We start from the raw sequence: 27590 nt of genomic DNA, 5'->3' as shown, positions 1-27590 counted from the left end.
CATCTGCAGTCTCCATAACGCTGGTGTGGTTGTAGCCCCGCGGGACGCCTCGCACAGAGGCCACCTGTGGCCGCTCGACATGCAACGAGGGGCGCTCCGACAACCCCGTCACATCAGGGGGCGCCGAGTGGTTATCTGTGGTGGGGGGTGGGAGTTTCGGGGGCAAGAGGTCAAACGCTGGGCCTACTTATAGGGCTTTGGCAACTTGAGTGACAATCCACTTCATGTGTTTGGAAAATACAACTGACCGGACAGAACCAGGAGAACTGTCGTTTTGAGAAGCTACAATACAAGCCATTTTCCCCCCTCTTATTGGCCACCTGTACTTGTGTGGTTAGAGGCCCTTAAACTGATGTGCTTTAGCAAGGATTTCACAGCTCAAAATCCACCAAAACCGGCCAATGGCGATGCTGAATGAATGAATGTTTCAATGTGGCGAGCTGGAAATACATCCCCCAACGTCCTGCGAGCATATCTATCCACACAGAGAACTTAGATGCTTGTGTAATATCATTAATAGGCCTGGTCTGAGGACATAAATGAAAGCCTCCCTTTGTTCGTTCCCTCGTGCTCAGGCCTTTAGCCAGCCAAGAGGATGCCTCGCGGGCATCACAATGAAAGTTAACACAGATTTTTAAATCCTGATCATTTAATGGTTATAGTGGGGGGGAAAAAAATAAAATAGTAATGTAATGTTTCATCGATCTTTCGGCAGAGAAGGCCCGGCACCTGGGACAGTTTGTGTTAACGTAATACATGAGGGCAACAGGGAACATTTGGCGTGTTTTTATACAGAACACAACCTGTGAAAAAAAGAGTTATACATCTTTGTACTCTTTTTGCGCATGTACGTTGCTTGTATATCTGTGTATCGTGGTCACCAGTCCAATGTCCCCCATGCGAAGGAAGGGTCCATTTTGATCAACTTTTACAATCTCAGAGTTAAACTGACACTGTGGACTTCACTGTGCAGAGACACATAGGAGCGTTGGGGTATAATACTGTAGGAGATTTATTTACAGCGCGGTACCAGTTGGCTGCCATCTCTTTATGACAGTGACCTCGCGTTGGGAGACAAATCAGACAGCTTCGTCCTAATAGGCTATCGCCCTGACAGTGGCACACACAACTCAAGGCGGCGTCTAGCTATCCAGCTGACACCTTTCGGAGGGAGATAAATTGAACGAATCTCATTAACCCATTAAGACCGGGAACGCATCTGTGTCACTTTAGATTTCTTTGGCTATTCAAAAATAGCAGATATACAAGCTCATAGCGCGGCACCGAGTGCCGCGCTATGAGCTTGTATATAACGTGAATTTTTTTTTACATTATTTTCAAAAAACTGTTAGGATTTAGATTTTTTTTTTGAATCGCCTCAGGTCCCGGAACGCATCTGTGTCATTTTTAGATCTGAGCTAAAAAAGCCATATTTTACACTTTTGGCTATTCAAAAATAGCAGATGTACAAGCTGATATGTAGCATATATATGAGCTTGTAGATCCGCTATTTTTTCTAGATCGTGAAAATGTGTGCAAATCTTTGAATATAAATGTTTTTAAAGCGAACATTTTTAACTCAAATCTTTGCTTCTGGGGGGTCCCTGGAACAAAACATTTTGAGATGGGGGTCCGCGGCCAAATACATATCATTTTGGGGGTCCTTGACATGAAAAAGATTGAGCACCACTGATACAGAAACATACGTTTTTCAGAAAACTGTTGGGATTTAGGAGACAGAATATAGAATAGAATCGGCTTCAGGTCTTTAACGGGTTAACCGGCAAAGCTTGACGCTCGCACGCAGCAACGCTAGAACGAGCAGGCTTTGACGAGAGCAGCCTCTTCTCTGAGCCACGTTTCTCTAACCAAATGGCACCCTGAAGCGGCAGCCAGAGTAGAGACTAGGCTAATTGGAAAAGATGCCAAATTAAAACGGGCCATAGAGTAAGTGCCACTGCCTAACGTCTTGATGATGGCAAGATAAGAGATAAGGCATCAAAAGATCTGGTCGAGAACACAGCTGTCAGGGGATGGCATCTAGAAGAACAGACCCCCCCCCCCCCCCCCCCACTACTACACTGCGGGATGAAGTAGATGTAATCGCAGGGATGACAAAAAGAGGGGTGACTGGTTGGCTTGTGCTAGTAGCCCATTAAGACCTGGAACGCATCTGTGTCACTTTTTGATTTGAGCTAATTATTTTACACTTTGGGCGGTGCCGCGCTACAAGCTTGTGGATCTGCTATTTTTGAAAAATTATAAAAATGTGTGCAAATCTTTGAATATATATTGTTTTAAAGCCAACATTTTTAACTCAAATCTTTGCTTCTTGGGGTCCCTGGAACAAAACAATTTGAGATGGGGGTCGGCGGCCAAATAAATATCATTTTGGGGGTCCTTGACGTGAAAAAGTTTGAGCACCACTGATAATATTAGTCACATATAGAAACATACGTTTTTTTCAGAATACTTGGGATTTAGAAGACATTCGTAGAATCGGCCTCGGGTCTTAATGGGTTAGAACACGCTGCTGTTCAGCTGCAATCATCAGCAAATAAATTAAAAAAAGAAGCAGGAGGGGGGGGGGGTGAAAAATAGATGCTCTCTTTATTTGGCGATACTTTGAGTCCTGGATGGAGGAAGTGCACACTGAATGTGTGGAGACTATAGGACAGTAATGTCACCGTCAGCCAGGCTTCGGTTATGATATTGTGTATGTGGATTATATATACCCCCCCCCCCCCCAAACAAAAAAAAAGAAGATATATAAAAATAATCCCCCCACGAGAACAGATCTTTCCTCTATCTATCCTCCTGGTTCTGCGGTTCCACTTGCCCGGGCTCGACACTCATGCAGCTTCCTGCCCTGTGGGCGTGCAACAAATCCACACTGTACTGTATTTTAACCCTTTAAGACCTGAAGCCGATTCTACATGTCTCCTAAATCTCAAACAGTTTTCTTAAAAACGTATGTTTCTACATCAGTGGTGATCAATCCTTTTCATGTCAAGGACCCCCAAAATTATATGTATTTGGCCGTGGACCCCCATCAAAATATTTGGTTCCAGGGACCCCCCAGAAGCAAAGATTTGAGTTAAAAATGTTCGCTTTAAAAATATATATATTCAAAGATTTGCACACATTTTCACAATTTTTCAAAAATAGCAGATACAAGTTTGTATATCTGCTATTTTTGAATAGCCAAAAGCGTAAAATATTGCTTTTTAGCAATCTAAAAATGACACAGTTCCAGGTCTTAAAGGGTTAAGACACCGCTTCACACCTTCCCCGTAACAACACCATCTGCAGCTATAGTTATCCCCCTGGAGACCACACAGCCCAGGACGGTGGTGACAACATGAGCTGGAAGCAAGGGGAAGGGCTTTGACAGCCACCCTGCACCCATTAGCAGGGTGAAATGGCTGCATTGTGTGGGAAGGTGTCAGGGAAAAAAAACAAAAACACAACCCAAAACAAATCTGCAGGTGAATGCCACGTGGGGCCCAAAAAATACTAACGCTGCTATACCCAGGCCATCCGAGCGCAGTGTTGATTTTGACAGCACATTTTGATTTAGTTTCAGTCGTAGTCTTTTGAATACAATTCACATTTTAGTCATCCGAAATGTTTTAGTTTTTGTCTAGTTTTAGTCGACTAGATATCATAAGATTTTAGTCGACTAAATCTACAGTTGTTTAGTTGACTAAAATGTGTGTTTGGCGGTGCCTTGATGGCGTCGTAATGGCCCGAATGTACTCTTGGTTGCATGCTGAAAATAGCAGATCTACAAGCCCACAACGCGTCGCGCTGCGACGCGTTGTGAGCTTGTAGATCGGCTGTTTTCAGAGCGTAACGCCCGAGCGCAACCAAACATAAAATTACTTCCACTGCAACTGGATCTCTTCTCCACTAGTTCCCTCACTAACATTTTAGTCTAGTTTTTATTTGTTGACGAAATTGTCTTAGTTTAAGTCATCGTGGCTTTGTTTTTCTTTCTTTTCTCTTTAGTTTTCGTCAGTGAAAAAAGGTAGTCGACGAACATTTCTCGTCATAGTTTTAGTCGACGAAATCGACACCGTTTGAGCGTGATCGGGTTTGTGAGTGAGCTCTGTGCGTTTTGTTTTTTTCGTGTGCATTTTCGTGACCTATACTGACCTAGCTGGGTGTGTGCCATGAGGTCGGCCAGTGCGTTGGCGGCTGCATTGGCGTTGAGAGCAGCAGCGTGGTGGGCGGAGGTGGAGGTGGCGGTGTTGGTGGTGGCGGTGGCGGTGTTGTTGGTGGTGGTGGTGGTGGCAGCGGTGACAGATCTCCCACCTCCTCCCGGGTGGGATGAGGTGGATGACGCAGAGGATGAGGTGGACGAGCCCTGGATGACGCGGTTAAACCAGTGCTCTACGGTGGGGTGACTGTGGTGGTGGTGGTGCCCCCCCTGGTGGTAGGAGGGGGTGGAGGTGGTGAGGCGTCCCTGCTGCCGGCGGAGCGAGCCCTCGTCTTCCGACGCCGAGGAGGTGTCTGTGTGCAAGACATGGGTTTAAAGACAGGGGGCAGCGTGTCAGGAATAATGGCAGATAAACGTTTAAATAAACAGGGTTGCATTTTCGGGGGGGGAACAAACAAAAAAGAATTATGAAATGCAAAGTTACTGCAGGATTCAGACCATTATGTTGATGATATGTCATTTTACTTTGCCAATACATAATGGGCAGCATAAGTCGATGAAACAGATGATTCATATGGAGGATGGAGGTTGTTGGTCGTGGTTGTCGTAGTATTAGCCTTACAGGAATTTGGTGGCTAAGCACGATCATCCTCAGATGACACACTGACATATTGGAGATCTACACCTACCACTACGTCTAAATCTATATTCAACGTGGGAGCTAGAACAGTGTAGAAACGGCCACTGACAAACCTAGATCCACTGCTTTGAAAAACCAATCCCGATACTGCCCCAATATGAAGGATAGCCCTAAAGTCTTTGGAGTGGTTCTGCAATCCAGTTCCACGAATTGTTTCCACCCAGTTTTAGCTCCTACAATGACTTTAGCTGTCATTAGACACACCAGTAAGCGGAGAGCCCTTATCGTCTAGACTAGATTAAGAGAGGTCAAAGATCTACCGTAATTGCCATTACAAACAACTAGACTGGTACCCGTTGGCTACCGGCCTACTCGGGAATGATGCAAGTTGGGAATGCATGCCCCATCCTGTTCTGCAATACCTGTTGTAACCGTCTGTCTGTCTCTGTGTCCCTTTTGTGCCCACATACGGAGAGATCTCTGTATCTGTCTGTCTGTCTGTGGCCCTTTTATGGCCAATTGGCCATATATGGATATCTCTATTACAACCGGACAACCGCCTATGCAACCGACTCGATGCCGGGCACAGCATTCCCTCGGGCGACTCGCGTGCCGTGTTTTAAGTCGGGCGGTTCTCGAGATACGTGGATTACAGACGTACGTACAGAGATTCCTTGAATTTATTGTAAGATGCATGGTTTCAGGTATTATAATGTAAACATTCATCTTATTTGAATTTAACTATCTTTAGTATCTTTAGTATCCCAAAGTATACAGCATTACGTGGCAAATGCTGGTCTCCCCATTTAACCATGTCAAGTGAGAAATAAATATATATAAAAATAGTCCAACCATATTTCCTCTGTCAAATATTAAAGGAAAATACAACATAGCTCATTGTGGTGTATGGCACTGAAGTTATTATGGTTTGGACTAAAACCCAGACAGTGATCATTTTTGGTGGCTGTCCCCCGAAGGCAACTGAGAGCAGTCGGTCCTTGCAAATAATAGCCTAAACGAGGATGACTTGACTTGAAAGACAGGTAAAAGATCAATCGAAATGAACCGATTCATTTCATCTGCAAAGCTTTCTAAAAGTTGTCCAGGAGGACAGGAGGAAAAAGAGACAGTTGGAGTCTGGAGATTTGCATTCTGCGGAGAACCAAGAACAAAATGGTAAAAGGCTTAAGACATCATCCGCTTACAGAAAAGCAGGATGGTGAAACAAACAAGTTATAAACATTTAGCCTTTACCCTCCCCGATATAACGAGGCAACGGGACAGGAAACCACGAGTAAAGAACAGCCCTGCTTGCGCTTCGGTAAAAAGTGAAGTGGACAGCGATACTTGCTCATGGGCACCCACTGGAAAGTAGAGAACTCACTCACACATCTCCAATAATTACAGGGTCTCTGAGCATACAAAAATAGGCCTCATATAATGTAGAAGTTCATCAGAAGTCCAGAGAGAGAGAGAGAGAGAGAGAGAGAGAGAGAGAGAGAGAGAGAGAGAGAGAGAGAGAGAGAGAGAGAGACACACAGACAGACAGACAGACAGACAGACAGACAGACAGACAGACAGACAGACAGACAGACAGACAGACAGACAGAGAACATCAGAGAGAGTGAGAACAAAGGACAGTGTGGGATAGAGAGAAATGGGGGAGTGTGTGTGTGTGTGTGTGTGTGTGTGTGTGTGTGTGTGTGTGTGTGTGTGTGTGTGTGTGTGTGTGTGTGTGTGTGTGTGTGTGTGTGTGTGTGTGTGTGTGTGTGTGTGTGTGTGTGTGTGGCCTGGTGTACCGTCAAGCCTGATTATTAGTTGCACGCCGATGTCGCACACGGAAAACACACAATCTACAAGCTCTCTGCGACGCACTGTGGGTTTGTAGATCAGCTATTGTCAGCGCTTAACACCCACACCTGCAACTAAGTATCAACAACTCAGGTTTAACCTAAGTAGCACTCATACCATTAATCTGTCTTCTAATACCTCATACTGCACACAGTTATGAACAAGAGCAACAAGGAGCTGATTTCTTTGCGTTGCTTTTGACACGGCTGCCATTTTGCTCTAACGTCATACTCGGGTATGATGCAAGAGCATAATGGCCACCATGGGATTATGGCCAATTAGCATCTACCCTACCTTTAACCACTTTCAACCTTGTGTCCCTATTTTGGGCATGTCATTATAAGAAAAGATTAAGACGGTTTATTTGCCACTAACTCATACAAGCAGGAGAAGTGTTGGTGTGGCATGTCAGCAAGTCTGTGCACTAACAGCAATACAACATACACAAAGTAGACAAAACTGCATATACTCTACAGTATCTCTAGGTAGATCGGATATTTTTGCTACGTTTGCACAACACTGTCATACAACGATGTATGAAATAGGGCATTAATTTATGAAAAAGCATTAAATATGGATATACTACAGTAGGTTTCTGCCCAACGTTCCAAATTTCATGTCACTACAGATGGAAAACTTGTGTGTGTGTGTGTGTGTGTGTGTGTGTGTGTGTAGGGGGGGGGGGTTATCAGGCATTTATGATTCTGTTTGTTATTCCTCAGCTTCTCTCTCTCTGTTTCTCTCTAACGCTCGCGCTGTATCTCTGTAACCTTGACTCAGTTGCCAAGGGAGGGACAGGAGAGAGAGAGAGAGAGAGAGAGAGAGAGAGAGAGAGAGAGAGAGAGAGAGAGAGAGAGAGAGAGATAGAAAGAGAGAGAGAGAGAGAGAGAGAGAGAGAGAATTAATGTGTGACAGACAAAAAGAGAGATAGAAAAGGTGAGAATCAGAAAGATGGAATGAAAGAGAGAAAGAAAGAGAGAGCGAGGGAGAAACAAAGAAAGAAAGTCAGAAACTGGGAGAGAGAAAGGCTTTTGGGAGTTGAGAAGGGTTACAAAGAGAGCAATGCCCAGCAGCGGAGAATGTAGCTGGTCCTGCAGAGATCTCAGCACTGATTATGCACCCAACTCCATGCTGTGTGCAAGCACACAAAAGGCAAGCATATCAATAAACGCGCCCGCAGAGCAGATAAAGACTTCAGATCAGCTGTTCATTTTTTATGGAATGTGAAATCTGTTCAAAGCCCTGTTGGCTCATTCAACACTGTTGTGTTGGTGGTGCCTGGACTGACAAGATCAAATCAGATGCTAACATTTATTCTTAACCCATTTAGACCGGGAAAGATTTTTTTGATTTATTTGGCTATTCAAAAATAGCAGATATACAAGCTCATAGCGCGGCACTATGTGCTTGTAGATCTGCTATTTTTTGAAAAATCATGAAAATGTGTTCAAATCTTAGTGAACATTTTTAACCCAAATCTTTGCTTCTGGGGATTCTACAAATGTCTTCTAAATCCACTAAAAACTGTTTTTTGAAAAAACTTATGTTATCTATATCAGTTCTCAAACTTTTTCATTAAGGACCCCCAAAATTATATGAATTTGGCCACGGACCCCCATCTCAAAATATTTAGTTCCAGGGACCCCCAGAAGCAAAGATTTGAGTAAAACATCTATATATTCAATGATTTGACCACATTTTTCAAAAGAAATAGCAGATCTACAAGCTCGAAGCTTGTATATCTGCTATTTTTGAATAGCACAAATGAATCTAAAAATGACAGCACAGACGCGTTCCCGGTCTTAAAGGGTTAATGTGCATCTATTCAAAAAAAGGGTGTGAACTAAATCCTAAAGTAGTGTGGCGGCTGGCCACTGTCAAGGTATGAAAACAGAATCCACTCCAGTACACCAATCTTTCCGGAAAATAAATACACCAGGCTGAACAGGTCTGCATGTATCATGTCTGTCTACACACCCAATATCATTTCAGGAACACATCTGGGTCAGGCAATTTGAAAAAACATAAGGAATTCCATTAAGAATCTGTCTAAAGGGAAAATGAAAGTGTATTGTGTCATATAACTGTATACATCATGTATTGTCCCCCCATGTTTGTTTACTTTATTCACATATGCGCAAGCACTCGCAGCTGCCAGCGAGCCTAGACGGATTAGCGATTAGCAGAGCACCCCCGACAGTCACAGTGTGTGTGTGCATGTGTGTGCTAGCCTCAGCATGCGTGCGTTTCCCTGGGTCTGTTGGCCATATTTGTGCGTCTTGTCACTTTGCACCACAATAGAATTAGCAGTGCCATGCACAGAGACTCAAAACAAGCATGAAGAGGGGAGCCTTTTCTTCTGTTGCGAACCCCAACCTCTGAGCTCTTAATCCAGTTAAATGCTCCAGCACTGTGGCCTAGCTGCGTCTTTATGGGAGCAACGCTACCGACACCACTCGACACTTTACACGGCAAACCGCAAGCCTGCCGCAATGTTCAGAAGATTTCTATCAGTGAAACCAGTGGTGGAAAAAGTACTCGAATGTTTTACTTATGTAAAAGTATCAATGTTGCAATGTAGACGTACTCTGTTACAAGTAAAAGTCCGGAATTCAAAATGTACTAAAAGTGCTGATAGTATTGATATCAAAATATACCTAAAGTACCAAAAGTAAAAGTACTAAAATGTTTGAAAATAGCAGATCTACAAGCTCTGCTATTTTCAAATAGCCTAGGTATAGAATAGGGCTAAAGTGGTTAATGTATGTTTTATAATGTAAGAGTTTATATCTGCAAAGTAACTAGTAACTAAAATGTTCAAATAATTGTAGTGGAGTAAAAGTGCAATATTTGCCTCTGAGATGTAGTGGTGTAGAAGCAAAAGTATAGACAATTGGAAATACTCCAGTAAAGTAGAAGTACCTCAAAATTGTTCTTAAGTACAGTACTTGAGTAAATGTACTTAAGTTACTTTACACCACTGCAGTGAACCAATATCTTGTTGACTGGCGGTGAAAATGAAACATAACGATGTAACACTTTACTGCTAAAAGTTTCGAGGGGGGGAAAAAAGAAACAATGCTGAACAATGCAGTAAAAAGAATAGCCCGGTATCAGAGAAAGAGGCCCGAGCAACACAAACAGTTAGAAAGGCAGACAGCAGGCTGACATTTTGAGACTATGTTAAAAATGTGATTAGGGCGCTTGTTATACAACACCATGTGGGAAGGTGGCCTGGGAAACGTGTGGTGAGAGCTACTTTCTGTACCGCGGTGAAGAATGGACACATTCATCACGCAGAGCATTGCTTTCCAGTAACCGATGCTTTGCAAATGTCATCTCAGATTTTAGACCGCTGGACACAATAGAGCGTCATCAGCCTACACAACACATCTCTGCTCACTGGAACGCATGTAAACAACCCAGTCCCACTGTGTGTAAACAGCGTTTGTGTGTCTGTTTCTGTGTGATTCTGGGTGTATTTATTCACGCAACGCTGCGCAGTGTTTGTTTGCATGTGTATTTATACCCCGGAGCACCCGCTGGCTCAGGTGCATTTTGGGTAATTGCAGAGCGCTGAACTCACCTGGGGGCGTGCATGCCTCTACGGAGGACTGAACGAGCACGGAGCGTCTCTTGGACGGCATGGGCATCTTCCTCTCTTTGTACTTGGCGAGCGCCGCTTGGACAGCTTCTGTGTGCAAATCTGAGGGAGTCAAGATGCCATTAATTGATTACCGTTTCAATGAAACATTGAGTGCAATTTGTCTTGCCGTGTGCTCGGGGGAGACAAAACATTACAATACAAATATACATTATCATAAACATATACAAATACTCTAATAAAATACATAAAACAAAACAATAAAAACGGATGAGGATGTTATATTGTATATCACAGATAATTGGCAAGCAAGCAAGCTCCTTCCTGTCATCAGCTGAACAGTATCCATACCACACCATGATAGACACACGAGTATGTGAGAACACTCTATAGGACTTTTCCTATAGCCCAATTATTTGTTTACTGACATTGAGACTGGACGCACAGGTGATTGTTTCACGCAATCAATTCCCAACCTGTTGTTTCGGGGTACACTAGTAGTAGCACACCCCAACCCCCTCTTGTAGCGAGACCTGATAGAATGGGTTTCATTACTGGTTCTTATCAGTGTGACGTCGTCTGTTAAGGGGTCTATACGGGCAGCGGGGTAGCACTACGCTTCTCATGTGAATACACCAATGCAAATGGACAAGTTGTTTTTGACTGCTTGGAGATCTATTGGTCAAAAAGCCAAAGATCCTGTTACACATGGACCTGTTGACACCCATAGGATAGACCCCTGAAAACGGTACTACTATGACAGTTGGGATGGTAATGGGATATATTATTATTATTTACTTTAAGGACCCCGAGCTCCCAAAAGATGGGGTGTTTCTCCAAAAATAAAGATTAAATCATGTCACAGGGGGCAGAATTAAAATCAATAAACGGGACACGTGCGTGGGTAGCACTGGTATCTATCTACGTGATGCAGGAGGGAGTTAATGTAGAGGGAAACAGCATCCTCTACAGACCTACAGTACAGTATGTTCCCTGGAAACACACACACACACACACACACACACACACACACACACACACACACACACACACACACACACACACACACACACACACACACACACACACACACACACACACTACATCACTAAACAGCAGCGCTGCAGCCAGTGTTGCCAGATTCTGTGAGAGAAACAAGCAACCAGGTCTAGGAAACCCAGCCCAAAAGAAGCGACTATGGGCCACACGAGCACTTTAACATATACATCAGCTATTTGAAAATAGCAGATCTACAAGCTCACAACGCGTCGCGATGCGGCGCGTTGTGAGCTTGCAGATCGGCTATTTTCAAATAAAATCTTGCGGTGAAATTATAATAAGCAGATCTGGCAACCGTGGCTTGCAGCAGGTGTTTCGAAATCATCGACGTGGAGATTACCAGATCTGAAGCGCTCATCCCGGGTGTTGGCGGCCCGGGACTTGATGTGTTTGGTGCCTGGCAGGGCTGCTTGGGAGGACGCCTGGATCCTATTGTCAATCTGGAGAGAGGGATCTACACCTGCAGAGAGACCAGAATACAGACAGGAGCCTGGTTAGGCTATACGCTGGCATCATGAATCACTTACTTTAGGCATGCCTCCCAATCTTCATCTCACGGTGCGTGTGTGTGTGTGTGTGTGTGCGTGCGCGCGTGCGCGCGTGCGTGCGTGCGTGCGTGCGTGTTCGCGTGCGGACTACATATTGATGCGGTACCAAAAGTTGCCATTTGATGTCAATCAATCCAGTGTATTTTCAGCAGCTTTGAAGCCTACCTACTGTACAGACACACAAAGCGTTTGTCAATCACACAGAGAACATGATTAGTGACCGTCAAAAATTACCCCTTCAGAGTAGTTTGTATCAGAGGGGAGACGTGCGGCGGCTGCAGTCTGAGGACAGTCAACATCAGGAGAAACTCCTGAGCACAGACCTTCAGGCTGATTGTGTGCTCACAATAGTTATCCTCACTATTTATATATTATAAACTATATTCTCCTCAAAACTCTTCCATTCTTTCACTTAGAAACTCCATTCAAACTGTAAAAAAACCCAGCTTACTGTGGACACGTATGACTCTACTACACACACATACAAGCCAGTCAGAGATACCAAGTCAAAGAGAGCACTGCCTGGGATTTTGACAATTTGTACTTTTTATACTAATAATTTTTGGCTTGAAGCGAGCCCACAATGTTTCTTCAGGAACAATATTTTCTAGTTTATACTTGGTCTCCCGAAAATAGCTGATCTGCAAGCTTAGGCACCTTATAGATCGTCTACTTTTGGTGTTCGACACTGGCGCGCAACAGAGTATAAATCAGGCTTTCCACCTCCACGCTTCCTTTCGCATCTTTTGGTGTTGGTGTATTTTCGGGGAGGAGGGAAAGATGCGGAGAACTAAGCAGAGGATCCTGTGAGAATGCAGTCGTACAGCGTGGTTCAAAAATAGCTCCCAAGTGGGTTTCTCTCTAGGGGGAGTGTGTTTGTGTGTGTGTGTGCGCGCGCACACACACACACAAACACACACACACACACACACACACACACCATCAGAGACACAATGGAACAGGAAGCAGGCACAACTGTACCAATATGCTATAGCTCAGCTGTATATCCTACAGCTTTGCACAGCGGTTTCCTGTCAGTGGGAGCACAAGGGGTGTTTAAGTTTGAGTTTCAAAGGCTTCTTATTACCGGTAGTGTAGTTTGAATAGATCTGGGTAAACATATGAACCAAAAACATGCATCCCCGGCAACCTGCTTTCCTCTGTAAATGAAAGGTCCGACTCTGACACAGTGCAAAAATAATACAATATCCTACAGTACAGCAGGGGTCTTCAACGTTTTCAGGCCAAGGACCCCCGAGCTGAGAGAGAGATGAAGCAGGGACCCCCTACTATATATTGTATAAAATTGTGTTTCAGATTAAGTTTTTTTTTACTTAGTCTGCTCTTTTTTCCCTCTACACCTATAGCTTGTAGATCTGCTATTTTTGGCTAATGTTCCCCTCAGAAAAGGAATTCTAGGCCTGGGCCGTGGCGTCGCGGTCCAGGCACCCTGGTTGAAATCCCTTAACAGACAGCGTGCCGCGGGTTCGCATCCCGTTCCCGACGGCCTTTGCTGCGTGTCTTCCCCCATCTCTCTCCCCATTTCCTGTCAGCCTACTTTCACTATCCCTCTCCCAATAAAGCTATAAAAAGCCACAAAAAAAATCTTTAAAAAAAAAGAAAAGGAATTCTAGGGTTCAAGTGGTTAATGTAAAAAAACTAAATCCTATCACAAAGATTTGGCGGACCCCCTATAGTAGCTCTGAGGACCCCCTAGGGGTCCCGGACCCCCTGTCCTACAGTATGTACAGTAAGCGACCAGTGGAGATGAAACAGCTGTATCACAGCTGAAATATAATATGACAGGATATGTCCTTCATATGAATATAACCAATAATAATAATAATTCAAATAATCACGTTTCAGTGTTTCCCAATTCTTCCCTTGTTGCAGTTTTGCTAATGAACAACCATAGAGAAAAAAGAAGCTTTTACAGACTTGACCGATTTTTGAGGTTCCTTTTTCTAACCTCTGTTTTGACTGTTTGACCTCGGTTGACCTCGTCGCTGGCTTACGAAGTGTCTCCCAAGCTTTTTTGGGACAGATTCCCTCCCACAAAAACTGCCCGACCAACACGGTTCAGCTCCAAACCGAGGACCTGCCAGCCAGCCAGCCAGACAGAGAGCTTAATGAGGATCATGGAGCTCTGTACCGTCAGCAACTCTTCGACAGAGAGGCAGTGCACCCGGTAATGCTGAGTTATAGACCTACGGTTCGTATCTTCAATGAAAGAACACTGTCTTCATCAGCACACAATCACGTTACCTAAATACCTTTATCTAGCTAAATCCACCATTACAGATAGGTACGTTCAACGCGGTTTTACCCATTAAGACCTGAAGCCGATCCTACAAATGTCTTCTAAATCCCAACAGTATTCTGAAAAACGTATGTTTCTACTGTATATCAGTGGTGCTCAAACTTTTTCATGTCAAGGACCCCCAAAATAAGGTGTATTTGTCCGCCGACCCCCATCTCAAAATATTTTGTTCCAGGGACCCCCAGAAGCAAAGATTTTAGTTAAAAGTGCTCGCTTTAAAAATATATATATTAAAAGATTTTCACATATTTTTATGATTTTTCAAAAATAGCAGATCTACAAGCTCATAGCGCGGCACTCGGTGCCGCGCTATGAGCTTGTAGATCTGCTATTTTTTAATAGCTTAAGTGTAAAATAATGCTTTTTAGCTTAAATCAAAAAATGACACAGATATGTTCCAGCTCTTAATGGGTTAAGGACATTTACCGACAGGATGTGTCGACACGTGCACGTACGCATTATTCTCCTTGCTAAATTTGTACTGTTGTAATTTTGTACCTTGTTGTATTAGCCTATATCGTGTTTTCTTTTCATTATATTCATAGCACAGTCTGCGGAGCATGTCACACCATATCACTGCACCTGTATGGGTGAGTGACAAATAAACCTCTTGGAATTTTTAATCATCCTGAGCACACAACACACACACACACACACACACACACACACACACACACACACACACACACACACACACACACACACACACACACACACACACACACACACACACACAATATAGGCTACACAAAAATGCACACACACCATATAGGCTACACAAAAATGCACATTCACAGAATGCACGCTCATCCCCGGCGCTCGGACACCCACATAAATATGTGCTGGTCTCTTATGTCATTCTAACAGCCCAGTCACACAATGGCCTTTCCAAAGCCCCCAGAGAAAACAGGTCTATAACCAGTCAGGCTATCGGGTCCGGTTGCCGGGGAGAACACACTTCACAGACACAACGGCAGCGAGCCAATCAGCGCTGTGCTCTGCCACAACAGAGGCTGCAATTGGCTCTCAGGGAATCCTGAGGAATTTTTCAGCACCTGGCCGATGGCAACACTTATCTGTGTGCCGGGGCTGACACGTGCACAGTGCCTGTCACCTCGAGAACGACTAAGCTCGTCTAATGACTTGCATAATATCCCACCGTCCTATTGTGAAGTCATAGGAATATTATGCTATTGTCTTGCATGACATTCTGTTGTCTAAAATAGTGAAATAAATGCAGAGGTCACTTTAGAAAAGGTGAGTCGAAATTAGAACAAGAAAGAAAGAATAAAGCCGAAACGGTTCCATTTGACTAAATATTTCTTTCTTAAAGGGCTGGGACACATTTATCCATACTGAGGAGGTGAAACGGACCCTGCAATATACAGTACCCACACAGGTTAGGCTCTAAAAACAGACCTTCAAACTATTGGAATCCTATATATAATACCTTCAGTGAAGTATATCATTTCTCTGTGTATTCAAAGGTCTGGACCAGAAATGATTAGTTCTTCACAATTGTTCAGTGTGACAGAAACTCTACATTACAAAGAGAAGAAAATAATAATCCAATTTATCACAAGTCCAAACAAGTCTGGCTTTGAACGGCAACACGACTTTTATCACGCTGGGCTCAAACGCAGCCTTCAGACAATGGTGAAATATAAGGCAGTAAAACGTCTAATGAAACTCCATATGGAGCTGTGAGCCCACTGTCCACGGTGGTCCTATTTCAACCCTGCAGCCAAGAAACCCTCAACAACACGCAGGAGAGGGTTGTTAGTGAAAAGTTAACATCAACCCCACGGGCAAACCACTCCACTGTGTGTGTGGCAGTTTGTTTAAAACAAAAATGTGAACGAGATGAGACGAACCAAAAGCAAAGTGACAAAAAAAATAGACCCTTGACTTTCCTCCCGACCAAATATCCCAAAATACCCCCAACCCCCCCCCAACCCAACCCAACCCACATCCTCATGCACTTTATCAGGCGTACGGATGTGTCACACCATCACAGAAGGCTCTTACCCCACTCTGTAACTCGTCCATTTACCTCCACTCCTCAGGTCTTTTTAGATCCAGAGTGAACGGCTCTAACCAATGGCTGACTGATAGAGAAGATACTCATGAGGGGCCAGAAGTGGGAGTTAGAAAGCCAGAGAGAGAGAGAGAGAATGAGAGACAGAGAGAGAGGAGGGTACGATATGATCCGCCCAAGCTAAATAACAGGCCTGCTAACTCCAGTGGAAAAGCCTGGAGTGATCGGTCCACCATTGGGCTCCGTTTTCCACTGAGGCTTGGTGTTCTTCTGAGCGCGGGCCAAACCCAAACATCTTGCCACGGACCCTGGTCTGGGGGAACGCAGGAGGGAGACTGAAGGAGCAAGGGAGCAAGCTAGACGGACAGAAAACTCCTCTCTAGGACTCCACCACAAACCACCTACTCTTTAAAATCCAGCCACGGGGACTGACTGGGCCTGCTCGACTTGAATGACCGGAGGCTAAAAATACAATTGAATGGATGGATAAATATACGTGAGGCCATGCCCACGCGTCCTCGCAGGACGCAGACAGATTATAATGCGACCAGACAGGGAGACGCATGGGCTGCCCAGAAACGTCACACTAGAGATGTACAGTAGTACTGTAGCACCGCTTGGGATTTAAACGCTCTCATCTGGCCAATCACACAACTACTCTGCAATGGGATCGCACACACGCACGCGGACGCACGCACGCACGCACGCACGCACACACACACACACACACACACACACACACACACACACACACACACACACACACACACACACACACACACACACACACACACACACACACACACACACACACACACACTTGCAGATAATTAAGAACAACTGTTCTCTCACACTGTCAACTCTGTAAGAAAAGGAGGAGCCATTGGGGTCCATTTTTATACTCTCAGAGTTAAAGGACGACTTCAGTCATTTTCAACCTATCTTCATATACAGTAATTGGTCCCCACCTCACTCAATACTCATGATAAAAAAATGTTTTTTAATCTACTCTGTCTATGTCTCATAGGAGGGCTGTGGACAGTTCAGAAACCCGCCTACCAGTGACATCATCGTAAGGCATCTTTTTTCCCCCCAAAGATTTTATTTTTTTTTCATTTTTTTTATTGATGCAAGAACAATGGCTTCTATTATAGCTAACTTTCCAGGAATAGAAAGCGTGCCTTTTCTATAAGCTAAGCTTGCATTCCCGATTGATGATGTCACTGGTAGGCGGGTTTCTGAACTGTCCACAGCCCTCCTTCGAGACACCGACTGAGTACAGAAACATGGCACCATATTATCATGAGCATTAGTGAGGACCAATTATATGAACATTGGTTGAACATGGGTGAAGTCGTCCTTTAAGTTAAAGGGACATTTCGAAGGTTTTGCATCAAACCCCTATTTTTATCTAGGTCTAGGACCCATAAACATGATCCTGGTGTGTTTTTTGTGTTTTATCTGTATTTTTAGATTTTTATCCATATCCTCAGTCAGAGACTATGAGTCATTTGACTCATAGTCTCTTTATCTCACCTTATTTCCTGCCTACGATGTAGACCACACCCCCACGCAGCCTCCCTTCCCCACAAGGAAGGGCAGTGCCCTAAAGCATTATGGTCATTGTAGTAATGCAGCAGTCCAGTCAAACCCCAGTCAAACACACAGACTTCTATATTTTTCTGGCCATAGGGTGCAAATTAAATTTTTTGCTACTGTTATCTACTACAAATATTATTAACATTGAGTGACTGTAAGTTCTTCCAGGGGTGAAATGCTCCTTTAACACTCCAGATTTTCCTGTGTGGGTATGACTGCACATGGACACAATGAAGCGTGGAGACGGAAAACAGGACGCACTGTTGTAACCTTGAGATCGTAATCTGCAACCAGTTATGATTCATCCAGCGGTCCACAACCTTGTCTTTTACGGTCTCCATTACGTCAGCCCCCCCCCCTCCCCACCATCATAGAGGGAAATCATTTCATTAGGAGTGTATATATATATATATATAATTCCCATACAGGGTTATGGCATAGATATATAACACTCTCAACACCTACACGTTTGGACGGCAGTTAAGCCATTAAAGCCGGGAACGCATTTGTGTAAAAAAAAAATCCTTTTCTTTGGGCTATTCAAAAATAGCAGATCTACAAGCTCATAGCGCGGCACCGAGTGCCGCGCTATGAGCTTGTAGATCTGCTATTTTTGAAAAATCGTCAACATTTTGTGCAAATCTTTGAATATATATTATAGTTTTTTTGAAGCGAACATTTTGTAACTCAAATCTTTGCTTCTGAGGGGGTCCCTGGAACAAAATATTTTCAGATGGGGGTCCGCGGCCAATACATATCATTTTGGGAGGTCCTTGACATGAAAAAGTTTGAGCACCACTGATATATAGCAACATGCGTTTTTTTCAAAAAAAACGTTTTATGATTTAGAAGACATTTGTAGAATCCACATGAAGCAATAAGATTTGAGTTACAAATGTTCGCTTTAAAAAATATACATTCAAAGATTTGCACAGTAATGCACACATTTTCATGATTTTTCAAAAGAAATAGCAGATGAGCTATGAGCTTGTAGATCTGCATTTTTGAATAGCCAAAGGAAAAAGAAAATGACACAGATGCGTTCCCGGTCTTAATGGGTTAAAACCCGACCTTTAGGGAGGAGCCAAGGACACACCTCCCGAGGATGTATCTGATGAGGTAAGTTGCTTGGCATCTTGCAGAGAGGACTGTGTGGCTTCAGAGCCGCAACGACGAGCCCCGAGTGATATTTCATGACAGTTTCATGGCGATATATTGACTAGAGTGTTCAACACTCCGTCTGCCTCTTCCGTCTGCCAAATTCTGACTTCGATAGCTATAGCCTGAAATCCGGCACGACGCCTCGACGGCCTAGAGGAGACGATACGCTCTCCTTTCGTTTGTGATTGGAAACAGACATTATGCAAACCGCTATGCAAACAGGCACTGTCTGTACGTAGCTAGCTACAGGTACTACTACTACTCAGGTAATATAGCCTACATTTAACCCATTAAGACCTGAGGCCGATTCCAGACATGTCATCTAAATCCCAACAGTATTTTGAAAAACATATGTTTCTATATCAGTGTTACTCAAACTTTTTCATGTCAAGGACCCCCAAAATTATATGTATTTGGCCGGCAACCCTCATTTCAAAATATTTTGTTCCAGGGACCCCCCAGAAGCAAAGATTTGAGTTAAAAATGTTCGCTTTAAAATAATATATATTCAAAGATTTGCACACATTTTCACGATTTTTCATAAATAGCAGATCTACAAGGTCGTAGCGCGGCACTCGGTGCCGCGCTATGAGCTTGTATATCTGCTATTTTTAAATAGCCAAAGTGTAAAAGAATGCTTTTTTTTTTAGCTCAAATCAAAAAATGACACAGATGCGTTCCAGGTCTTAATGGGCTAACAAGGCTATGTTTTTATAGCAGGCTGAACATCGCGGTCTTACCTTGTATCTGTGGGATGAACGGTGCCAACAGTTTGCCTCTTTTCTTCTCATAGCCCTTCTGAGTGATGTCCCCTGCACAGAGACAGACACAGAGAGGAACAGAGGGGACAGAGCGGGGGAGAGCGAGAGAAAGAGAGCGAGGGAGGGAGGGGTGGGAAAGAGATGAGTCATTAGCTGATGGGACGTGTCGTGGTGTTTTGTTTGTGTGTGTGTGTGAAGTGAACCTCAGTACCCACACTGCCAAGCCTGTTACACTGGCACCACAGGGCACCAGGGCTGACCGGGTCAGCAGACAATCAGCTCTCAACCGCAGGATCACAAGTGTGCGCCGCACACACACTTATGAATGAACTCACGCTCGCTCACACACACACACACACTTATGAACGAACTCACGCTTGCTCACACACACACACACATGAACGAACTCACGCTCGCTCACTAACACACACACTTATGAACGAACTCACGCTCACTCACTAACACACACACACACACACACACACACACACACTTATGAACGAACTCACGCTCTCTCACTAACACACACACACACACTTATGAACAAACTCACACTCGCTCACTCACACACACACACTTATGAACGACCTCACGCTCGCTCACACACAAAATGCATGCTAAAGAGAAGGAATAATACACACATACCGTACTCCACATCCCACTCTCTCACACACACACACACACACACACACACACACACACACACACACACACACACAGCAGCACTTCTACTGCGGTGAATTGCGAGTGAATACTTCAATGATAGCATCAGTTGAGGAAGGGGCATTTAAAAGCTCATTTGTCTGCTGGGTTTTGGAACCCCCCAGCCTCCCCAACCTAATATACCACAAGCAAAAAAAATCCCGCTGACATCAGCCCTAACAGGCCGTGCCTCACTTGTCTCTCCGCACACGTAATTAAAAGTTTGTCTGTTAAAGGCTGGCTAACCTCATGTTATTTCAAGCCTGCCTCTTTCAATCGGAATCAAATATTTACACTACGCATGGTTAAGAGATATGGCTGACTTGCCAGCCTTGATGATACCACGCAAACCAAAGAACACAAAGCCATCAGATCAAACGCTGCATCTACTCCGCAGAAGCTGTTTATAGAAAGAGAAGAGGGCAAGAGATACAGCATTATTATTGTACTGCAGACAAACCCAGAGTCAGGCCTATATACGCCATGGCTATACACAGTACATTCCTCTGAGTTAATTGGTGCCGTGGTTCTCAAAGTGGGGTGCGGGGACCCCCGGGGGTCCTTGAGGGGGTTCCAGGGGGTCCCCAGCAAAATAGGTTCATAGCATCAAAAGCAGTTTAACCACTTTAACCCTATATACGTATATGGGTATTTGGAACACAACGCATCGCAATGCATTCTTAACTTTCTTTCCTCTCCTCAAAGACTTGGCATGCTCTAACTCTGACATGCTTCCACCTAGAAGCTTCGTTCAAACTTTAAAATGTTTCCTTTGGGTATAATAGCAAGGACATCTTTCATACTTTTTGAAATATTTAACATATTTTCTTCTTTTTTTTAAAAGTGTATTTATTTTGTCAAGCCCTAACAACGCAACAGCTAGGGAGAGTTTGGGAATGGATGACGTGACATCATCCATTTTTTAATGGAACATCGATCCTGTTGTCAGAAATCAACGAGATTACGGCCACACTGTTTCTGCAGGAACAGTATCCATTCAGCTTCTAGTTTATCCATTTGTAACTTACAGGTCCATGTGGTTACCGTACGTTACATTTGTAAACTTTCAGTCTCAGAGTCATTCAACACTGAGGATTTTACTGTGTACTGTAGGTCTGCTTGCCTACAATTATGTCAGTTTCTTGTTCTGGCTCCACGTCAGCTGACTGACTAGACTAGTAGACACAATGTTGCACTCCTAAGTCGTTGGCCTTAATATCCAAAATGTAAATAGAAACACACACCCACTTACATTCTGGACCTGCTTAAACACAGAATAACACAAGTGGGTCACAGAGTCAATTGGAGTGTTTTGGCTAATCCTGGGTGAGTTTGGGGTGAGTGTGTGTGTGTGTGTGTGTGTGTGTGTGTGTGTGTGTGTGTGTGTGTGTGTGTGTGTGTGTGTGTGTGTGTGTGTCTCTGCTGTCGGCCAGACCGTGGCTGATTGTGTGAAGCCTCTTTCTGCAGACAAAAGCTATATTGATTCACACCAAGTTGGCTGACTGACAACACCAAAGACATGCTAGTCTCTCTCTCTCTCTCTCTCTCTCTCTCTCTCTCTCTCACACACCCACACAGAAAACACATGCATGAGAAATTCGATTTTGCCAATGAGGCAACATGAATGAAGTTCAAATGAATTGATGAATGCCTGCGTGTGATTCCACTTATTCACACTGTCATGAGAACTTTGTGGGTTGATATTCTGGTCATTAAATTCAATCAATCTCAATTTTTATTCTTTTTCCACGGTGTGGCTCTGTAGGGGGCCAGCTAGTCTCGCGAGCCAGACTGTTGCCTCCCACAATTTTCAAATGTCATATAAGTCATACAGTCTGGAGCACGGAAGCTCTGAAAATGATCCGTCGGTAAAGCGATTGTAACGCCTCCTCCCCGCTTCCGTTTTATCTGTGCAGTCGCGTACATTTGTCCTAATATGAATCAAAATTATCTAAGCATATATAGCTTGCTGCAAAAATATGGTTTAAAAATATATTTTCGTGAATGGAAATGACGAACAGATGATAGCTTCCTTTCTCGGCTTTCGGGAGGTGTAGTTCCAGACTCTATATAGCATTGGGAGATTGTGGAATAGTTGTCTGGCTACGCGAGACTAGGGCCTAGCCATCTACAAATGGGTCTGTCTGTCTGGTTTGTTTGTTTGTTTGTTTGTTTGTCTGTCCGGGGCAAATTTCTTCTGCACACTGCCAGTAGACCAAGGAAGAACCTACCCGCATTTCTTCCACATATGTTTGATATTTTTTTAATTATGTACAGCAGTGACAACACAGAAATGTGTGTGGGGAGGAACCAATTGGCATAACGACTAAATTGGGGAGGAAAAAGGGGTAAAAAAGTATTGGCTACACTAAATTTAGATTCACATGGAAGCCACAGCGTTATTAGACCCTTCCTTTTTTTTCCCTCCCTGATCGATTTGCATGAATCCAATTCCTCCTGCTGCTGTAACACGCATGAGGAATGGCACCAGCCCCAGTCACGACAGCAGCCTGCGTGTGTGTGTGTGTGTGTGTGTGTGTGTGTGTGTGTGTGTGTGTGTGTGTGTGTGTGTGTGTGTGTGTGTGTGTGTGTGTGTGTGTGTGTGTGTGTGTGTGTGTGTGTGTGTGTGTGTGTGTGTGTTGTGTGTTGTGTCTGGCGTTAAAGGCAGGTGTTGGTCACATTGGTCACAACACTGTCCAGTGGGCCCTGAGTCATCAGTGACAGCTGAATGACCGTAGTGTTAAATGTCCAGGGGAACTGGGGGACAGATAACAATACAGCACTGTCCACTGGCTGACCTGACACTGACTCTGTCTGCTGGGGTGTCCTGAGTGTGTGTGTGTGTGTGTGTGTGTGTGTGTGTGTGTGTGTGTGTGTGTGTGTGTGTGTGTGTGTGTGTGTGTGTGTGTGTGTGTGTGTGTGTGTGTGTGTGTGTGTGTGTGTGTGTGTGTGTGTGTGTGTGTGTGTGTGTGTGTGTGTGTGTGTGTGTGTGTGTGTGTGTATGGGCCACAGCAGCATGACAGCCACACAATAGGAAGCCATTCTCTGGGAAGGCTCCAGTTCCTACACGCTAGAGAAGTCCAGCGAGCAGCCCCTCCCCTCGTAGCCCCCTTCCACTGATCCATCAACTTATGTCTCTGCTAGCTGGAGAACAAACAGCTCCTCCTCATTAATATGGAGGAATGAACGGATCCATTCACTGGTAAACAATGACCCTTACCCCAAACCACAGACAGTCAAAGCGGGATTGATCCACCACAACATGATCTTGCCATTTCCTCTCGGGGTGTGTGTGTGTGTGTGTGTGTGTGTGTGTGTGTGTACGTCTGTTTGTGCGTGCATATTTACTTATCCACATACATACACTCCCTCTCTTTCTCTCAAACAGCCTTCAAAGACATGTGAGAGGTCATCGGTAGAGCCCAATATGGGGGCCGATCTTGTTTGACTTATTTGATAGTAACAATCTGCCACCAAAAATCTGGCATCGGTCGAGCTCTAGCCATCACAGTGTTTGGAAGGAGGGAGAGGGTATGGGGAGATGGATATGGGTGGATGGACAGAAAGAGTGACGTAAGAATGGAAATGAATACGCCTAATTTCACAGCCCAGATAGGTGAGTTAACGGGCGGCAGCGACAACCAACAAGCCTCCATCTGCAGCGGAATGGGAAACCTCTCATCCACCCCCCCCCCCCCCCCCCACACACACACACACACACCTATGTGCTGACTAGGCTACAGGCTGCGTTGTGTAATTGAGTCACGAGGAGGAGGAGGAGGAGGTAAACCTTTCGATTACAGAAGCAGCACCTGGGAGGAGATGAGAAAACAGTGGCAGTCACACCGTGTCAGTGGAAGAGGAGGTGGAGGGAGGTGTCAAACAGAGAAATTACAGTACAAGCCCAGATAAGGAGGACAAAGATGAGAGGGAAAGAGGAAAAGACATTGTGAACGAGAGTGAGAAAGAGAGAGAGAGGCAAGGCAGGTCTGGTCCTGTCTCTTTCCTCTCTCACGTGATGAATATGGAGGATTTAGCGACGGGGAGCTCAGCTGGAAACACTGGCTTTTCCACCTCTCCTCTCCTCTCTTCCTTTCCTTTCGCCAGAAGCCCCAGCAGCTCCCCTTTGTTCCCTTCATCATCATCGCCTCCTCTTCAACCCCGCGTCGCTCCCCACTCCTTCCGCTCGTCCTTTTTTGTAAAGCCCTTCTACTCTTCTGAGCCACTTCCCCAACCCGGCATCTCTGTTTTTTGGGTCATGTCATCACAGGCAAGAATTGTCACAGATAACTGTGACATGTCTCACAATTTCACTTATATGCTATAATCGTATAGGGCTGAAGGGGTTGCCCCATTAAAACCAGGAAAGCATCCGTGTCATTATTAGATTTCTTTAGCTATTCAAAAATATAGCATTTTTCGGCATTGAGTGCCACACTATGAGCTTGCAGATCTGCTATTTTTTTTTAAATCGTGAACATGTTTGTAAATATATATATATATATTTTAAAGCAAAGATTTTTAACTCAAATCTTTGCGTCTGGGGGGTTCCTGGAACAACATATTTTGAGATGGGGGTCGGCGGCCAAAAACATGTCATTTTGGGGGTCCTTGACATGAAAAACGTTTGAGAACCACTGATATATAAACAAACGTTTTTTTTTTTTTAAACTGTTGAGTTACAAATGTTCGCTTTAAAAAATATATATATTCAAAGATTAGCAGAAATGTTCACGCTTTTAAAAAAAAATAGCAGATCTACAAGCTCATAGCGCGGCACTCGGTGCCGCGCTATGAGCTTGTATATCTGCTATTTTTTGAATAGCCAAAGAAATCAAAAATTTCCCCGGTCTTGATGGGTTACGTCATACTCGTCATAACCCATTTTTTTTGCGCAACACGCGGTACGATAAATGAGCCCGGATGTCATTTGCCTGATCAGCCCTATACCGGACGTGTTGTTTCCCGGAGGCTGGTGGGCACTGCTCCAGAGCATCGTCCTCCTACAGGACAGTTACCATAAGCACTCCTCCCCACGACGTGGTGGTCCCCCAAATCTAATTTCGCAGGGACAAGACGGTCAATCATGGGGCACTCCAGACCAGTGACAGCCAGAGAGAGAGAGAGAGAGAGAAAGAGAAAGAGAGACCAACCACTCCTCTGCCTTATAGACAGTAGCTGACTGATGGCTATTGAGTGGAGCCCATCGCTGTACGACCACCAGAACCCATTAGAGAATTATCTTGCATGCGAGTCTCTCTAAACAGTCGGAGTGTCTGCTGCTCTCCAAAGTACTGACAGGGAAATACGTTCCTTCAGTAGCCTTGGCAAGTTACAGGTAGGGCTGTGAATCTTCTGCTATCTCACGATTCGATTCGATTCGATTCCGATTCTTGGGGTCACGATTCTGATTTTTTTGTTGTTGTTTTTTTCAAAACAAACGATTCTCGATTCAAAAACGTTTTTTTCCGATTCTCCATTCAAAACGATTCTCCATTCAAAACGATTCTCTATTCAAAACGATTCTCCATTCAAAACGATTCTCCATTCAAAACGATTCTCCATTCAAAACGATTCTCTATTCAAAACGATTCTCCATTCAAAACGATTCTCCATTCAAAACGATTCTCCATTCAAAACGATTCTCTATTCAAAACGATTCTCCATTCAAAACGATTCTCTATTCAAAACGATCCTCCATTCAAAACGATTCTCTATTCAAAACGACTCCATTCAAAACATACTGTAGGATTTCAGGATCTACTACAGTCTGCTGGCATGAGAGCAGAGTACATTTACGTAGCTTTTATAATTGTAAAGGTTTTATCAACTAAACACACAAAGGTAAATCTGAGCTGTTCATTGTAAGGACCCCCTGTTTGATATCGTCTCTGTCAAAAAAGTTAGAATACGGAGATTAAGAGGTTTGTGCCCGACAGCAATGATATTTGGTAAATCAATGCTTGATGACCGGGGTTGGCTCTGTACTTGGTCCACTCTTTTCCCCCTCGAAATCAAAACTCTGAAAATAGCAGACCTACACAAGCTCACAACGCTTGTAGGTCTGCTATTTTTGGTGAATGTAAAATGAAACCAAATGGACCCGTAAGGGTCCATTTGGTTTCATTTTACACTCTCAAGAGTTAAATTATTGTTAAACATCTGCATTACTTAACTAAAGAATTGTTATTTTTTATCAACGTTGGCCTGTTATCTCTACTATGGTACCAATGGAATTGTGGACAAAATCATATCCAACGATAACAAAATATTCTAAGTCTTGGGTCTGAGAGGCTAAATCTCATCAAACGGTGGTTTCGTGGCTCAAATGCCGAATAAATAATGGACCTTGATATGAAAAGGGTTGAAAAAACACCGACATAGACACTACTGTATACCGAAGCAGCTTAGCTACTGCACACACAGCTGAGCTAATGCATCCACAAGCATGCACATACATACTCTCTCTGTCTCTCTATGTTCTCCTATACACAACACGCCCAGGTGCAGCCTTCTATACGGAGACGTCAACACAACGCCTCACTCACACACACACACACACATACACACACACACGTGCGCCCGTCCTCCAGTTGGCACAGTGCCCGGCATCTCCCGGTCTGCCCCTGTTTCATGCCTTCCGTCCGCGATGCCTGCTGGGAATGTCTGAGTGGATGCATCAATTCCATCATTTCAATTCCTGCTTCCCCCCTTCACCTTAAACATACATATGCAAATGTTAGAGCACACACACTGGCTCAGAGCAGGGTCTCTCTCTCTCTCTCTCACACACACACACACACACACACACACACACACACACACACACACACACACACACACACACACACACACACACACACACACACACACACACACACACACACACACACACACACACACACACACACACACACACACACACACACACACACACACACACACACGCACACACAGTGAGGAGGGGAGTAGGAACATGGGGTAGAGAATATATGCAGTGCTTGGACTCAAATTGTCACAGTGTAACAAGCCCCTGAATCTTGTGAGTGCTCTCTCTTCTCCAGCTGGCTGTCAACTTAAGGACAAAAATCCCCACTGAAACGTTAGAGAAACCTACACGACATGCATGGGAACTGTGTTTGTGC

The 27590-nt window shown here is 44.3% G+C and overlaps 1 protein-coding gene across 6 annotated transcripts in view; it reads right to left on the bottom strand.

The window, feature by feature from the left end:
- The window catches only part of LOC311064146 (disco-interacting protein 2 homolog A-like), a 183313-nt gene that overhangs the window by 90130 nt on the left and 65593 nt on the right, over window positions 1-27590 (bottom strand). For 5 of the 6 annotated variants that reach the window (XR_014602684.1, XM_084083922.1, XM_084083924.1 and 2 more), the window contains exons 2-6: window positions 19723-19794; window positions 11657-11776; window positions 10240-10359; window positions 4159-4515; window positions 1-135 (exon numbers count right to left, since the gene is read on the bottom strand). Coding sequence is in view for 5 of the 6 variants with exons in the window: in XM_084083922.1 (XP_083940048.1) it covers window positions 1-135; window positions 4159-4515; window positions 10240-10359; window positions 11657-11776; window positions 19723-19794 (804 nt within the window). In the remaining variant the exon portion in view is untranslated. The remainder of the gene's footprint in view (window positions 136-4158; window positions 4516-10239; window positions 10360-11656; window positions 11777-19722; window positions 19795-27590) is intronic. The other variant, XM_084083926.1, reaches the window with a different exon arrangement.

The sequence above is a fragment of the Gymnoscopelus microlampas genome, assembly GCF_963454915.1.
Source record: "Gymnoscopelus microlampas genome assembly, chromosome: 17".
In the NCBI taxonomy this organism is placed as follows: domain Eukaryota; kingdom Metazoa; phylum Chordata; class Actinopteri; order Myctophiformes; family Myctophidae; genus Gymnoscopelus; species Gymnoscopelus microlampas.
Note: the sequence above shows the minus strand (reverse complement) of the source record. Positions and strands in the feature narration are given on the sequence as shown.